This window comes from Mercenaria mercenaria, chromosome 9, assembly GCF_021730395.1.
Source record: "Mercenaria mercenaria strain notata chromosome 9, MADL_Memer_1, whole genome shotgun sequence".
Classification (NCBI taxonomy): domain Eukaryota; kingdom Metazoa; phylum Mollusca; class Bivalvia; order Venerida; family Veneridae; genus Mercenaria; species Mercenaria mercenaria.
The window spans coordinates 72317446-72335186 of NC_069369.1; the positions used below are offsets into that span (position 1 = coordinate 72317446).

Consider the following 17741-nt stretch of genomic DNA (forward strand, 5'->3'; position numbering starts at 1 on the left):
AGACGCTTTTAACAGGAATTTCCAAGAAAATTGTTAGCATTAGTAAATCGACTTTTCCAGAAGGAGTTTTAATCTAAAACGTTACATGTAAAAATATTTTACTGCTAGACGAGTTTATAAACTGTTAGAGAATACTGAAGATAAATATGTTCAAATATTCCAACATATCCCGGCATATGAAGATGGCTTGCTAACGTGTTTCGAAACATTTTTTGGATGGATAACGAAGCATGTGTATGAAAGTGCGATATAGCATAAAACCGTTAAAAAGAATATTAAATATAATAATAATTTGAGACTTTTCCTACTGGTTGAGACAAAATGGAGAATTCTACGTTTAGTATTGTAGAGGAACTCAACCGAAATCTGACTCTTGCAGTTCTGCCAGTAACAATTTTTATCGGCGTTGAAGCATTTGTCGGGACATTCGGAAATATTTTGATATTGCTTATTTATACCAAAAGATACGGGCGTAGTAACTTCCGGTGTTTTGTTTTATCCATGGCTGTAATTGATCTGACGAGTTGTTTTACTACACTTCCAGGAGAGATATTTTCTCAGATGAACTGGTACACATACGAGTATGATTGGGTTTGTAGAGTGAAATCTTATTTCAATGTGCTTACAGCTTGGGGATCAGCATCGATACTTCTTCTTTTAGCATTTGACAGACATCGAAAAATTTGTAAACCCCTGGCATGGCAGATTCAACCGTCTTTTGCTTTGAAATTATGTATTTGTTCGATGGCCTTGTCAGGAATTGTGGCCAGCCCTATAGCAATTCTTTGGGGAAAGCAGACGTACAATTATCAGTATCAAGGACTGAATCTTACTGTATCTATTTGTGAAAAATCAAGCCAATATGCAGACGGCATTTATCCACTTGTATACATAGGATGCGTCTACATTTTACCCGTTGGTATAATTTTACTTGTCCTCTGCTCCTTGAACATCATTACTGCACGTGAGCTTTTTGGTAAAAAATCACCAGAAGTGTCCATTAGGGATAGCGTTTCATCTATGTTTACATCAGAGTCAACAACAACAATTGATGCAACGGAGACTGATATTGACTCTTTCGATATGAAATCATCAGCAGCCAAACACCTTTCAGACACAGACACGGAAATCAATGAAAAGAAATGGCAAAAATGGTCACAGTCTTTTAAACCTGCCGTGATAAATAAAGATGAAAATGCAAATGTTTCTAGAGATAGAAATAAAAGCGAATGTGAACGCTGCTGTTCTGAATCACAAACCAGTGTTCGCACGAGACTGTCATTCATTGCAAATCGAAAACAGCCTTGCATTTCTGCCAAGGATAATTCTGCAGAGCAAGAAATAGACATTCAATTCGACATAGACATAAGTAGCCATTTTGTCAAAAAGGCTGCAAACATGAAAAAATTGTCAAATACAAGATCTGGTTCTAGACCTAATAAAATTCGAGAGAATACGTTGTCTGATATTTCAAAAACCCCGCCACTACCTCGTCGCCCACGTCGAAACGCTGGTAACCATAGTACCCCTGACTTCCGGCGCAAGCAGAAGACAGTTATCATGTTAGTTCTGACTTCAGTTTTTGTTATAACGATGTTGCTATACGTCGTTCTGATCACGTTTGTTGCAGGAACAGAAGGCATTCTTAAAACATTGACAAATTCTCAGAAAGCTGTGTTTTTCTTTTTTTGGAGGCTTTATTTTTCGAATACCGTTATCAACCCACTGCTATACGGATTTTATGATCCGAGATTTCGCAAGGGCCTATTCTCCTTCTGTAAGAGAAAGAAATCATTTAGAAGTAATGATTTAAGACACTGCTCGACACTGCAAAGTCGTAAGCGGACTGTTTTTACACTTTCATAAATCAGTCTTTACCGAAAATTCAAAATCATTTTGGTTTGTATTATGTTTGTATTTTTGTCATTATATATAGCATGTTTTAGGTTTTGTTGTCATGAATTCATATAGGCAGACTTGAACTGATACATATACACGATAAAAGTGTTATATACAATGCGATTATAGTATCAATAATTTTAAAGATAGATATAATTATAATAATAATGATAAAAATGATGAGGATGATGATGATGATGATATTTCAGCATTCTAATTTATCTTGTACAATTGAAGCATAAAGAAATGAGTATTATGAAATAACCTTTGTATTTAGCTGTTTATAGTTTGTTTCTGCCACAGAATGATCTGCCATTTCTCAAAATTGTTATTATATGATATTAGTAACGCAGTTTGTAGTTTACAGTATTTGGATAATACAAGTGGATTCCATACGGGAAGAAAATGAAGCTTGAGTCCCCATTAATATTTTCGTGAAAAGTAAACTACACAATGCGTTTCGAATTTACGTGTATCTTACCAAAAAACTTTTATATGAATATGGGTTGTTGATTTTTTTTATTAATCTAAGCAATTTTTATTGGTAAAGCCGAGAACTGATCTTTTGCACATGATCTTGGCATCTTTGCAAAACCAGACAGCAGTAAAATTTGAAACTTTTCTTTTCCATTTCTGATCGTAACATGCAATTGCGAGTATGGTAAAAAATAAATATGTTCACTAAGACAAAACATAATTATAGAAAACATGTAATGCCATTCAATAAACCATTTTCCAGTACTTATCTTTTCTCACAAGTATTAAACTTATGGTTTGCCTACTTGTGATAAATGGCTTCAGACAGGCTTTACTAAGCCAAGCACCCATACACGGGAATCTTATCCAAATGTAAGTAATCTTACTCGACCAACAATATATTTTTAACATTGGAATAAGAGTCGTGTGGTGGGATCGAACTCGTGGCCTCTTTCTGTACAGGGACATACATTCAAGGTCAGTTTATAAGAGGATAAAAACGATATTGAAGATGATTTCTACTCTATTCTTATACGTTTTGTGTATAATGGCCTCGGTCTATTTTGATATATATCTACCCTTACCTGTTATCTTTTTTAAAACGTATACGTTTTATTGAACATTTCAAATATCCTGCTGTTGAAAAGAATTCTATAGCACATAAAGTTAATCATATCTCATAGAAAATGATGTACCTGACCAGCGATGCAAAATTTGTTTATATTCATGTCTTCTGTCTATATACAATCATGTTTTTGCTATAAGCATATAATTGTATGTTTAATGCAATATTTAAGTTGAGTTGAGTGGAGTATATTTAAAGCACTAAAATGTAGTTACCGAGATGGTTTGAAAATAAAATAAACATGAATGTAATATACATGCAGACACAATTATGAGACTTTTGCAAATTTATTTAGTAATAAAAAGAAAATGCTCATGAAATGCCTTAATAATTGGGTGTCTTGAAGTTAAAATCTGAAAATCTGCATGATTTAAATATGTACGCAAGTGTCTTGGACTTTGAAAAATGAGAGTCAAAAGTTATAAAAAAAATTAATGGGTTGTATATATTCCAAGCTACTTCATGTAACGAGTGAAGGAGTGCAGAACAAACTTTTTAAATTATTATTTCCACGATGTTATTAGATAATATTTGTGAATGATATAAATGGATTGTATTTTGAAACAACCACTAATATTTACATAGACGGAAAATGACAAAAGATAAACAGAATTTTGATGAATTAATTTTGAATTTATAAACATTTACACATATGAGCCGCGCCGTGAGAAAACCAACATAGTGGATTTGCGACCAGCATGGATCCAGACCAGCCAGGATCCATGCTGTTCGCTAACAGTATCTCTAATTCCAATAGACTTTGAAAGCGAACAGCATGGATCCTGACCAGACTGCGCGGATGCGCAGGCTGGTCTGGATCCACGCTGGTCGCAAAGCCACTATGTTGATTTTCTCATGGCACGGCTCATATTATTATCTTGGATGTTAGTATAAATATGCAGGAATAAATATATTATTTTACTTTTATTACATATTTAAATTTGGAACACTTGTTGTTGTTTATTTCTTAATTGTTTCACAGAGCTATAATACAATTTTAGTACTATTTAGGTTATGCATCAAGCGTCAATTAACTGAACCAATGTAAACTGTCATACAACTCCCTCACAAAATTCGGGTCAAGAACGAATTATTTCAGATTTACTCTGTCACTGGGATCGAACTCGCAGCATTTGGAATAGTCCCACTGAGTTGAATGTTTTTAGTTTAAACTAAACAGTAAACTTTCTTACAAATTAAGAAAGATGTTCATGACCTCCCCACTATGGGTGTCAAAAAAGAGAAAATTGTTTTATACTGACAGATCACTTCATGTAACTTCCATATTTGTATTTTCTTTTTGATTGATATAAATTTCAAGCAAAGGCATCAATAACAGAAGCTTTATTTTCCCATCGGTGTCATTTTTGTCAACTTTCACCAATGATAATGCAGAACACGTGATTTGATTTTATTCAAATTTCCTGAAAAATGAGCCGCGCCATGGGTAAAACCAACATAGTGGGTTTGCGACCAGCATGGATCCAGACCAACCTGCGCATCCGCGCAGTCTGGTCAGAATCCATGCTGGTCGCTTTTAAAGCCTACTGGAATTGGAGAAACTGTTAGCGAACAACATCGATTATGACCAGACAGCGCGGATGCGCAGGCTGGTCTGGATCCATGCTGGTCGCAGAGCCACTATGTTGGTTTTCTCATGGCACGGCTCATATTATTTCTTATAATTAATGGCATAGATCTCAGTATAGTCAATCTATATTTCAACATGAATCAGAAAATAACAGGAGCTATTTGGTTTAAAAGCATTTTACCGCATGTTAATATTAAGATGTATAACATTATACAATCATCACACAATCCATTGAGTTTATATAAACAACACACATCTGTCTCAATATTTCTCCGAATCCTTTAACCATAAACCTGGCTGTTATTATGTCAACTAAAAAAGACACAAGGGCTGATTTAAGAATGTGCTATTACAAAAGTGCAAAAACAAAAGTGTTTGTATTTTTTTAAAAAGCTGTATTTTTATGATACTGTTTCTGAGTGTTTATGATTCATACACCTTTGCTAATGTAATATGTATTATTTCTGTTACGTAAATAAACCTTATAAGATAGCTTGTTTATACAATGTAGTAGAGGGCGGATGCATAAGAAATCTACTTAAATGTTAATTTTTGTTCCCATGATATATACACCTTTTTATGTAATATACATTGATAATGATGGAATATTTAAACCAAAATAAATCAAATTGTATAAAACACCATGTATACACACCATGTACATATTCCAACATCTAGAAATAAATTAAAACTACGTGTGTGAGTTTTAGTTTTCATGTTTGAATTATTATTGAATTATGAATCTATTTTAAATGAAAATACACAATCATAATTCATATGCTTATGGATTCAACTGTTATTCTTACATATATGACTGTCAAAACTGTTTCTTTCTTTGCATCTCTCAGTCTCTAAGCCACAAGACATCAATCGATGGGTGAATGACGAAGCGGTCTAAGTGTATATAGATAAAGTAGCACTTAGATTTCTTTCATATTCACCCTTCGAAATACAAATTACTAAGAGTGCGATAATCTTACAGTAATTTAATTAAACGTTTTACTGCGTGCAGTTACTGTAGCGTTTCTTGATATAAAATTTGAAAATATGTTTCAAAAGTCTTTGCCAGTTTTAAACCCTATTATCCGTGTTAAACACAAAGTATTAAAATGCGCTTGAATGGCATAAGTTTACAATACATGCATTCTGAATGCATGTATTCGTACAGAGCACTTTAAGAGTTTAGAAATGTTTATCCAAGACAAAGTCTCTAAGCAGCTTGTTCCGTCTTAAATGCTATGGAGCGCCTATTCGTTGAACGGGATTAGCATTTAAAATGATTTAAATCAAGATGAAACATTCTCAATTTTGCAATCAATTTTGCGCGCTTTTGTTAATATTAAAAAAATGGTTTCTATTTTGATTTTATGTCGAACAAGCCTATTTAAGTTGAGACATGTTTCTATTATACATAATTTATTTAAGGTCGATTGTGAAGGAAGTTCTACAACTTGTATTAATCACTCTCGACACCTCATTCCTGATGGGCTCCATCGCCACGAGGGTATGAGAGAAGAGGCCAGTTTCCCTTTTAATGCTGAGCGCCAAGCAAGGGAGCTACTGATACCATTTTTCACGTCTTTGGTATGACGCGGCCGGAGATCGAACCCACGGCCTCCCGCACTCGAAGCGGACGCTCTACCACATGTTTCGATCTTAATGCTTGCTGCATATCTGTTATAACTGCAGAAGTATTCTGAGTCACTGTTAGTTTAGCCACTTTCTTGTTTGTAAAGCAGTTGAATGGCAACTCTTAACTACAGTTTTTTATGACAGTAACTTGTTGTCCATATGGCATTTATTAAATCGTGTTACAAAACTATTTGTCCAGTTGTTAAAGATACAAGATGCAAGTATTTTTGTTTGTTCAGGTCATTGACAAGAGCGTTTGGAATTAATAACTCTGCATTGTGTGTATTTATAAGGAAAACATGCACTCTTGCATTCCAAAGACCTGTCATTACTCCCGTTGTGTTAACAATTTAATCTCTCAGTACTCCCGATAGTTTAATTTCTTTGTTCTTTGAAAGGTTGCATTTACATTGCACTTAATGAAGCAATCAAAGAATCCAATACTCTTATGCAGAAGGCAGACACGTGTAGAGAAATAAAGGACGAAACACAAAAGAAGTATTATTATAAAAGACAAATACAGAAAGCCAGAGGTGAATAGTAATGTATTAAATAGAGTTTTGTATTTTGTTTCTCGTGTTTCATACAAGCCATGCAGCTGCACGACTAGCTAATAGACTATGTTATAACGACGATAATGTGATAATTTATCAAACCTTTTAAAGAAAGTAAACTACAGAACAATAGAAGTGAGTATACGTAGGGAAACTTTTGCTAGTATCCGTTAAGATTCAGAGCAAGGTGTAGACATAAATTCAATAGTTCACAATATCTTGTTTAGCTTTTTTTTATTGTGTTGGAGTTTTCAGCTGAGACAATATAGGTCTAATGGCAACTTTCTCAAAGGAAGACCCCATATTCGCTGTTAGAGATTAATTTACATCTGACGGGTTATTGGATAGAACATTCCACAGAAAGGTCCGTTACATAGAACCAGATCCCTTAATTCTTAATCATCTGAATAATTAGTTCTTAATGCTTTTTTTTCAAAAATGTATTGCCCACATTTAAGCTGAAAATATCCAGAAATCTGGATTTTTCCAAAGGTTTCACAACAAACTGCCAATTTCATTTCAATTGTAAAGCTATTTTGGTATTCCCCTATAACTACAGTTTGTGATCTAAGCCAATAGGCCTATTGTATCAGCAGAATTACTTTTTTATTGCAGAAAGTGCGTAATCATAATTTTAGAATGCCTTTATAAATCACTGCTGTACAAATAATTTGCATGGCAAATTGTTTACACTGTACATAGGGGTTTACGTAGTGGTTAAACCTGTGTTACAAATTCATCACGTGGTGTTCATTCTATAGAAAAATAATGGGGCTAAACACTTTAGATTTGTGGGTTTGTTACTGAACAGAAAGTATTAAAAGTATCCAATGAATTCATTTTGAAACGGCGTATACGACCAGTTAGTCAAACTACGACTTCGAGTCTTACAATGACGAATCTGAGATATAAAATGAGCTTTCTTTTTAAAATCAAGGGCTGCTTCAAAATGTATTAATATCCTGACAAGACATGCAATGTAATCCCTGCCACCCTTTAAATTATCCGACTTGGGTTTTGAAAAGGCTGAGAATTTACGTTAAATTGTACTTTATAATGCTTCAAACGACAGTTTTTACCGTCGTTTGTTGACATGACGGACAACATTTCAGTTACGGAAAAATCGTGTCCAGTCCACACCATGCAGATATAATAAAGGGTAGATCTTCATGCCGTTTACTTTAAGGGAGAGTTCTTTATCCCGATATTTAATCTCGGCCGCTGTAATAGATCCAAAGGCACTATTCCAATGGTATTTGCTGAATATTTAATAGTTCTTTTTCCAAAATAATGAACAACCTCAAACAAAATCTAAATCGCGTCCAATAAAATATCGAACAATTTTTCTAAGGGTCTAAATGAATGTTAATATGCCAAGAACGACCTTCGGTAAGGGGTTTTAGCTTGCCGGCAACGTAAGCCTAACAAACAGACGAAGCACAAAGCCACATTGTAAGATGTTCGCTGAAGTCGTTGACAAACATTGCTAAACTTTGCTATTCGTTTCATATCAGACCCACTGTCCGAGTTTTATGATAGAGTGCCTGTCTGGATAGTTTTCGCATGTTTGGTTCAGCCAACGATTTTTCACGAGTAATGCAGATAGCTTCCTCACATGAAATATATTATAAATTGTTATAAAGTCAAAAAAGGGACATAAATAAAACAGTCGAACGCAAACAAATGCGCATCTCCTCTTGATGCACATTATGCTTAACAAGTTTTATTTGAATTGAAGAGAAGCGATTTTGAATAGGACGTTTTTACACTTCATAAAATATAGTTTAACAGGAGCTACTACAGGTACAATAGCACTAAATAGGTAATCAGTCAGCACTTCCGGGCTAACGGATAATGACGGAAAACCCAGTTCCTGTTTTTATTTCTTTGTGTACCTATACTTGACATTTTATAGCATTTACAAGGAGATGTTTTGCATTTCTGGAAATGTAAACATACCATATTACTCATGTGTTCATACCCACATTTTAGCTGTCAGTTTGGAAGATATTCCAAAGTGTTGACCTGTCAGGCAAAAAAAAATCTCTCTTAGAAGATTAATGATCCTTACTGTTCTTGGTGTGTTTTTAAGGTTTATATGTCATTTAAGAACATACGTATAGTAATTCTTTTTTAAATGGCCTTGGTTATGTTTTCAACATTTCACAAATCTGAAGACGATTGAGGTTTTCAGTTACAGAAACATCGTTGTAAAATGGAGAAACGTTTTCGGTGTATATTTATTCTGAACCTACTGAATTATGACAGTATACTTATGTCACTACAAGAGAATACTTTCTCTTACAATCAGACTTTCATGTACGGCCATCAGAGTTTGCATGCGCAATACTTTGACCTAATGGGACCTGCACAGAGCTCTTAACGGATTGTTAACAATCAGAAATCTCTCAGGCACCAGTAGGTTTATTGATAAGATTACGTGTATTAGGTTTGCAAGAAGGTGCCGGTAGCTCAGCAATACACAGCTTTAATATTGAAATAAATCATAAGATTTGGTTACGAATATTTTCTCGCCTTGAGTACTGTCCAAGTTTATCGTGTTCATAACAGTTTAGCCTAACACTGCATTTTTCAAATCTGATTTAAAACTCATCCATGAACGGTCTCAGCTGGCGAAAACCTCCTCTTTAGAAATGATATGCAAAGTTTTACAGCCACCTTTAGTTTACATACTTACCATCTTTATCTTCCGTTGCTGCAAAGATGCAGTGAAAACAACAGTGTTATAGTACTTTATACCGTGTGTAATTAGTCCGCCTTTTCACTTTTCTAGATGTCTATTATTCTCTAGCAACACTACCGCCAATGTTGACACGACAGTCTACACGATTGTTTATAAAGCCGCTTCTGTTATTTTATCAACCCCCAAAAAGCCTTTACCGCTTTTTGACATGTGTGCTTCTCCAAAAACATAACTCAACAAAAAGTACTTGTCTCACTGTTGTAGTAGGCGGTCATACTTTTTTTTTATTTCCGGCTACACAATAACAACAACTAAACAACGTACAAAGTAAGGAGATTGTTGATATTTTATTGATGCAAAACTTTTAAGGCAAAAATCATTTAGGCAAAGTGTACGTGATCTTAAGGCTTTGTTTCTTTGTTTTCATCAGTTACAATAGATATTAGCGGTTAAGTGAATGCTTTACATAATCGTTTGTCGATAGTATTTTACTTTCAAATGAGTGAAACCAATATCTTTAAAACACTCGGGAGCAGTCATGCTCGTAAATAAAACTTAAAAAAACCGTAGACTTTATTTGCAAAAGTCTGTTGTCTATTCTGCCGTACATTTAAGAATATGTGAATTGTTAGCCTCATCCAATAATCCATTTTTATCATTTTAGGTCATCTTGATAAGCAAACGTACTAATGATTTTTTGGCAATGTCATGACTTATATGATGAATTACAAAGCCAAAGATGTTGCTGAATAAAAACAAGTTGCTTGCAATCCCTTCGTCAGGCCGAATAAGCAAAAGGGGTAATATTTGCTTTAAAACATGCGAATGACTTTGAACAATCTGAACTTTCTTGCAAATTTTGAATTGGTGTGAGGCTGCCAAATTCGATTTTTTTTCAATTTTTATCTGTCGATCACTTTAAAAACTTAACCAAAAAGGGATGATGTAATAAAACGGCTTTTAACATTTAGTTTCATTAATTGTCTGTGCGACTAACAGCGTTGCTAAGCCACGTGCCCTTTCGGTTTTGTACACACGTGAAATACAAATTGATTCATATTGCTATATCTTTTTTATTATCTGACGGATTTTTGAACGATTAAAAGATCTGGAAAAAGATTTTTGAGAAAAGTATGGAGATGGTCTGGAAGACGTTTTATGTCGAGAAAAACACTCGTTTTCATTTTTCAACGTTTTAATTTTATCAAAATCAGTCTAGTAATAAGGAAATTATAAACAAAAATGTTACATGAATCGCGCGATTTCCCCATGTGTACGATATTGAAATGTCACGTGGGTTGTCCACGCTGCTAATAACCTGATCAAAGCCCGCCAACACCTGTTCCGTTTGGATCTGGCGTATGCATAATTTAGTGTCTTTTAAAAATCATTTCAGTGTCCTTAATGAAATTAATTCTTTTTCAAGTTCTAAATTTAAATTTCAGAAAACATGTTTATCTATAATACCTTAAAATACCACAGGTAACTTTAAAGAGGAATCACGGTCCATTCGTATACTAAGTATTCGCGAAATTGGCATTTTATTAAACTGCAAAAGTTTCCGTCTTAGCAAAGTCTTTGCACTGTTCGTAAATCTGGTTGGACTGGAACATTTTCTGATTTGAAACAAGTATGATCTTTCTGGGGCCCATACCTTTCCCTTAATGATAGATGTATAGCCTAAATGCAAATGGTTCTCCAAGTCTTTGGACATAGCTATCGTATTAGAACAGTAAGAAGTTCGATAACAAGGGGGTTCAGATCATTTTAAATCTATGCAATTTTAATACATGTACATTAAACCCATTTAAGGCATTACTACAAAAATATCACAAGTAGGCGCGCTGACACAAAAGAGGGTTTAATAATTATCAGAAGAAAAGCAATTTGTGTACGTCCCTTTATTTACATGGTATGGAGGAGCTTACTCATATAGCTTTTGCATTTATGAAAACAAATTAAGGTAAGGTTATCTAATGCAATTATAAAATTTCATTAGACGCATGATCCATGTCCGCCGGAACCATAAGTCCGGCTCTAAGAAGCAATTGTCGTAAATAACGCCATTACAACGGCTAAAAGTGACAATAATAATTTAATAGCAGCAAGTAAACAAATAAATCTTTCACTCTCAATTCCCCTTCAGAAACTCAGGCACACTTGGTTCTTTAATGGTTTTATTAACATGAGCTGAGTGCTGCCGTCAGAAACAGAAATGATCAAGATTGAACAAAGTAATGTATCAAGAAAAGCAAAATTTTGTACGGTGTTTGTAACAACGTGAAAAAGTTTCAATAGGTTTTGCATAAAAATGATAATTTCTGTAGAAACAGATATACGGATTTCATATTTAACATCCGGAAGAGGTGCTTGTAAATTACTGCATTAAATATTTATTTGAAATGAGGATTCCATAAGAGTTTGAATAATCTATGAAAGAACGTCAGAACAAAAAGGTTGGTATTGAATAGACACAGACAGTCAGTGACGTTTGGAATATTTTTCAATAATTTATTCCAGGATATTTACGCATGTGAATAACTTGTGCTTCGTTTACATAATTGAGCCATAATTGATAGTCCCTAAATAAGCATCCAAGTACCAGAAACAGACATTTTGTTTCATGGAACTCCTTCAGATACTCTTGTTTTGTTAAATATTATGAATTTTATAAAGAACTTTAACATGGCGATTCATTTATTGTAAAATTAATACATTTATATGTGTTTTGGGTGATTATGTGATTGTCATGTATAGAAACATTTCTCTGTTAAAGGATGATTTGAACCACAATATGACAATGACGGTACTGCCGGTGACAATTTTCATCGGCGTTGAGGCAGTCTTCGGATTATTTGGGAATATTCTTATTTTGTTGATATATTCTAAAAGATATAATCAAAGTAATTTTCGTTCCATTGTGTTATCTTTAGCAATTGTGGATCTTACAAGTTGTTGTACGACTCTGCCGGGAGAAATCTTTAGTCAGATGAACTGGTATGACTTTGAGTATGGATGGATTTGTAAAGTGAAATCTTACTTTAATATATTTACAGCATGGTCGTCGGCATCCATACTCCTTATTTTAGCGTTTGACAGACACCGTAAAATTTGTCGTCCACTTGCCTGGCAAATACATCCGTCCCTTGCTTGGCAGATGTGTGGAGTTTCGTTTATTCTGTCAGCTTTTGTGTCTATCCCGGTCACAATATTCTGGGGCAAACAAACGTATATTTATGAAATCGACGGATACAATCTAACAGTGTCGGTATGTGAGAAATCAGATCAGTATGCGGATGGCATATATCCTCTCGTCTACATTGGCAGTGTTTATATGTTACCTGTAGGCCTGATGATATTTGTTGCAGGTTCCTTGAATTTCATGACAGCCCGGCAGTTATTCGGCCACGACATCTCATTGGAGGTACGTTCAAGACGGCTTTCAATCTCAGCCACAACTCTGACGTCACTGTCTTTTGCGGCGGATTCTCTGAATATTGTTGGAAATACGACAACACAAAACGATAACAATTTTCAACAGCAACCAAACGGTAATGCTAATTTATTTACGACATCTAAATTATCAGCAGACGCGAGAAAATCTCTTATTGTGGGTGATTCCTGCACAAACATTTGCTTAACTTCAGTTACAAGAACTAACAACGCAAATAAACTTTTAAACAAACATGGTTCGTTCTGCACTATTCAGTCATCAGATAAGCATGCAGACACAGTGATGGAACGCACTGCCAGTATGAGCGCTGATATCGTAACCGGCAATAGTAATATCCGCTCTGATAATGGGACAGACACAGTAAGTGGGGATACCGAAAATAACAAGTGTTGTATTGATACTGAAAATGACACTAACGGATGCCACCAAGATGGCAGCGATACCGGAAGTTGCAAAGTTAACATGGAAAGCATAAATGACAAAGCTGTCCCAAACACAAACAGGAAATGCAATACTGGCACGTGTGACAGCATTAACAATTATTCACCGGATGCCTCTTATGAAAATGTTGAAGGTCTACGTCAAAAGCTAGCTGAAAAACATACACGAACAAGAAATCTTAAATCTAGACTTCATCGTTGGCAAAAAACAATAACAATGCTGGTTTTGACAACTGTCTTTGTTTTTACAATGTCAGCTTACGTAATCCTGACAAGTTTGGTTGCAAAACCGGAGAGTATTCTAAAAGAGTTATCAAACTCGAAGAAAGTGATATTTTTCTTTTTCTGGCGTCTTTACTTTGTTAATAGTGTAGTAAATCCCATATTATATGGTTTTATGGATCCTAGATTTCGGTTGGGATTCATCTCATTTATACCTGGATGTAAAACTAAGAAAACGAATAAGATTTCAAGAGCGGCAACAAGTGTGATAAATGACAATTGTAAAATACGATTTGATGACCAAAACTGAGGGAAAGATAGTGATAAAATAAGTGGTCAAGAAAAACAAAAGAACGGGACGAGAAATAGTTGTTAAGCGACATTTCATAACACTATTTAACTTATAAAGAAACATAAAATATCAGTTATATTACAATAGCTGATTTGTTTAAGGTAGTTATGCACGTTTTGACCTATATTTTTCTGCGATGAGGAATGTGATTTAATGTTTTGAAATTTATCCCAAAAATAGAATGTAGCAAATGAAATGAGATGGAATTGGGTGTTTTTCTTTCATACTGTCCTGAAGTTTCCGCATTTTCAGTGGTGCTGGAGAAACGCATTTTACATCCCGCGGTGTAAGATGGTTCTCATGTTGTAAAATAACGTCATTAATGACATCAGCTTTGACGTAATTTAAAGGGAATTCCTTTAGTATTTTTATGCGCATCTTTCTGCGCATCCGACACTGTCTATGGAAAATTGTAGTGAAGTCAACATTTGTTGAAACATGTGACAGACATTCTTAAATATGAAGAATCTTGAATGAAATAACAGTTTTTAATAAGTTTTATCAGTCACCAAACTGGTTTATGTTGTATTGACATGTATCATGCCTGATATGCAAATTGTAATTTGTGGCTGTGTTTTGACAGCGCATATTAGTACAAAAAAGTATTGTTCATATAATGTTAGACAGTTAACTTTGTATTGATAAGACAATTTCTCCTTTCAGATCATTTAGTATTCAGTTATAGGAAGGATTCAGAATTTTTAAAACTTTTTTTTAACTTCTAGCGGATATAATCGATTTGGTCAGGTTTTTTCGTCCGAACAGGTGTTGTATTCAAGCGGTCTTAACTTAAATTTAACCTAATGACCCATACAATTTTGGTCATTTTTATGTTCACAATACAATTATCTATTCACAAGGAAAACAGGAAAAATATCTATTAAACAGTTTGTTTTTTTTCAAAATGAAAAAAGAAATTTTTACTATGAGTATTTTTCCTTGAAAAAAAGTTCACAAAAGTGAATATGAAACAAGATTTTTTTCTTCCATTTGTACCCATTATTGTAATGATATAGTATTACAAATATGACTATGATATCAAATAAGTATATTATAAAATCTGTAAAAAGAATAAACCTTATTGTGCTGTCTTGATGCATATATTTGTTGTTTTTCATAAAAAAGCAGAAAATTATGAAAATGTGGAAAAATCGCTAGCAGTTTCAGCAACAGTGGGTGTGTTCAAAACAATTTTTCACAAAACAAGCCTGGTGACCCATTGTTTTTATTTGTTCATTGTTTGCAGCGCAAATTTTCCTATCATGTATGTGAATTTGAAAAAAAATCTATGAAAGGAAAAAAAACTATAAAAATTCTCTTTAAGAAATGAAATTTTTATGAGTTCTTGCGAAATGATCGTCAGAATATGATCGGCAAATCCATGAATCACGCTCTTATGTTTACATTATATTTCCTTTCCATTAGTTAACAATTTCTTTTTTTTTTAAATTGCACATATTTCCTTGCATTTGACTATTTACTAGACATAACAACTGCGACGTCATCTAAGGGACGTTAATTCTGACTACACACTGGCGTCGTCAAAACAGTTACACATTTCTACAAAACGGTGCCATCTATGGCGTCTTTCCTTTGTGATGTATCATAAACTAGAGATCATAAAAATGGACCAACTGTAGTGTTGAAACGTGCATATATCGTTTATCAAGGGGTTTTCGAGTGTGTTTTTTTTATAGATGTGCTTCAAACATTTTGTACATATGCATTCATTACAAAATTCTTTACTCTTTAGACCAATATTTACTTAAACTCATGGGAACTTGAATCAACCCTTATACTAATATTACTTAAAGTGGCATTATGCGCATCTTACTGCACATAGTGTGTTTTTGGTGAATGTTTTATAAAAGCAATTTTCGGTTGCTGTACATTTAAATTTGTTCAATTAACGATAATGTCGCATAAGTATTTGAAGTTGATGCTTTAGAAATAAAGAAATCGGACTAATAAAATGAGTTCTTTTCTTCAATCTTCTACGCAGTGATTTCCCTTACCTATGGGTAGAGATTTCTGAAGTTGAAGGGAAGCAACTCCTGCGTGCAATTTGACTTTTCTTAAAAAGACTGCCCCAGTCAAAATAACAAAAGTCATATTTGGAAAGCTATCATTTCGTATTGGTAGCAGGTGGAGTTTGGAATATTGGGTTAATAGCTATAATTTCCTCCACCCTTTTCACACACACACACACACGCACGCACGCACGCGCGCACGCACGCACACACACGCACGTAGGCACGCACACACATCTATTTCAGCTGGATTTTTACTTAAAAAATGCGTATATTTCCACTTTAATTTTTATACTTAAAATTTTAGTGTCATGTTTGACACATAAAATACGAAAGTGATAAAAGTTAAATATTGTATAAAACAAGCACATTCGATGAATTGGTATCCCCCGTCGAAAAGGTTTGTGGTGAGGAATGGCAAATTAATATATCCGGCAAAAATTAAGCATGTTACTAAGAAGCAAATAATTTCAATAGTCAAAATCAATTTAATGTTTTTTTGTTTGTTTGTTTGTGTGTGTGGGGTGGGGGGGGGGGGGAATTTGGAAAATTAAAAATGAAAAAAATGGGTGGTGCGGGGTGCATGATCGGGGTCGTGGGCATGACTCAGCGGAGTGAAGGAGTGAGGTGGGGGAACAGTACAGTGCATGTTGATAAATATTCATGGAAGGTTTGAAAAAAATAATAAAAAGGAATGATTTTTTGGGGGGAATGGGGAGGGGGTGTGTCTAAGGCAAGATGGTGACCAAGTATGGGAACACAACTTCATATGTTTATAATAAATGTTCATGGAAAAGACTGAAAGAAGTTTAATGAAATTCTACCAATTGGTTGGTTTGTTATGTACAGATCTGTAGATTTTTAAACACTTAAAGGGCAATAACTCTAAGGAAAATTGACCAATTAACAAAAAAAATGGCAGGCATCATCGAAGTATGTTGGCTCATATTAATTTAAAGTTTCGTGGAATTCTACCAGCTTGTGACTGAGAAATGGCTGCAGACGTAGATTTTTCATTAAATCAAGGGCAATAACTCTAAGGGAAATTGACCAATAAAAAAAACTTGACGGTCATCATCGCAGAATGTTGATGCATGTTTATTTCAAGTTTTATGGAATTCTACCTGATAGTTACTGAGAAATGGCTGCGAACGGACCTTTTTGGGCATTTTTTATTAAATCAAGGGCAATAACTCTAAGAGAAATTGACTAATAAAAAAAAACTTGACGGGCATCATCGCAGTATGTTGATTCATGTTTATTTCAAGTTTCATGAAATTCTACCAGCTAGTTACTGAGAAATGGCTGTGGATGGACATTTTTAGGCATTTTTCATTAAAGCAAGGGCAATAGCTCTAACGGAAATTGACCAATCAAAAAAAAAACACTTGACGGGCATCATCGCAGTACGTTGGTTCATATTTATTTCCAGTTTCATGAAATTCTACCAGCTAGTTACTGAGAAATGGCTATAAATGGACGGACGCACGGACGCACTGTCAGACAGACAACGCCATTTCAATACCCACCCACCTCCCGATTTCATCGGCGGGGGATAACAAATATTCATAAAATCTTAACATTTCCACAAACTAAATCATTCTTTAATTTGTTATCGAACAACTAGCTTTACTTCTATTGTTGTCTCATCATATCTCTTGTAAAAATATCAATAAAAATTTATTAGGGGTATATCATCAAAACACAGAAATATCTGATAAACGTACAACGTATCTACCAACAGTCTACCTGACCATTACA

General features: G+C 34.3%; 2 protein-coding genes across 2 annotated transcripts; both read left to right on the forward strand.

The window, feature by feature from the left end:
- Positions 1-321: 321 nt before the first annotated feature.
- Positions 322-1866, forward strand: LOC123546294 (uncharacterized). Its single transcript, XM_045332491.2, has one exon. The coding sequence runs from the start codon at positions 322-324 to the stop codon at positions 1864-1866; it is 1545 nt and encodes a 514-aa protein (XP_045188426.2).
- Positions 1867-12188: 10322 nt separating this feature from the next.
- Positions 12189-14099, forward strand: LOC123548120 (uncharacterized). Its single transcript, XM_045335356.2, has one exon. The coding sequence runs from the start codon at positions 12232-12234 to the stop codon at positions 13906-13908; it is 1677 nt and encodes a 558-aa protein (XP_045191291.2). The 5' UTR covers positions 12189-12231; the 3' UTR covers positions 13909-14099.
- The last annotated feature ends 3642 nt before the right edge of the window (positions 14100-17741 follow it).

Bases quoted from the DNA above. Each gene is read 5' to 3' on its own strand.
- LOC123546294 (XM_045332491.2), top strand. From the start codon at position 322: ATGGAGAATTCTACGTTTAGTATTGTAGAGGAACTCAACCGAAATCTG.
- LOC123548120 (XM_045335356.2), top strand. From the start codon at position 12,232: ATGTATAGAAACATTTCTCTGTTAAAGGATGATTTGAACCACAATATG.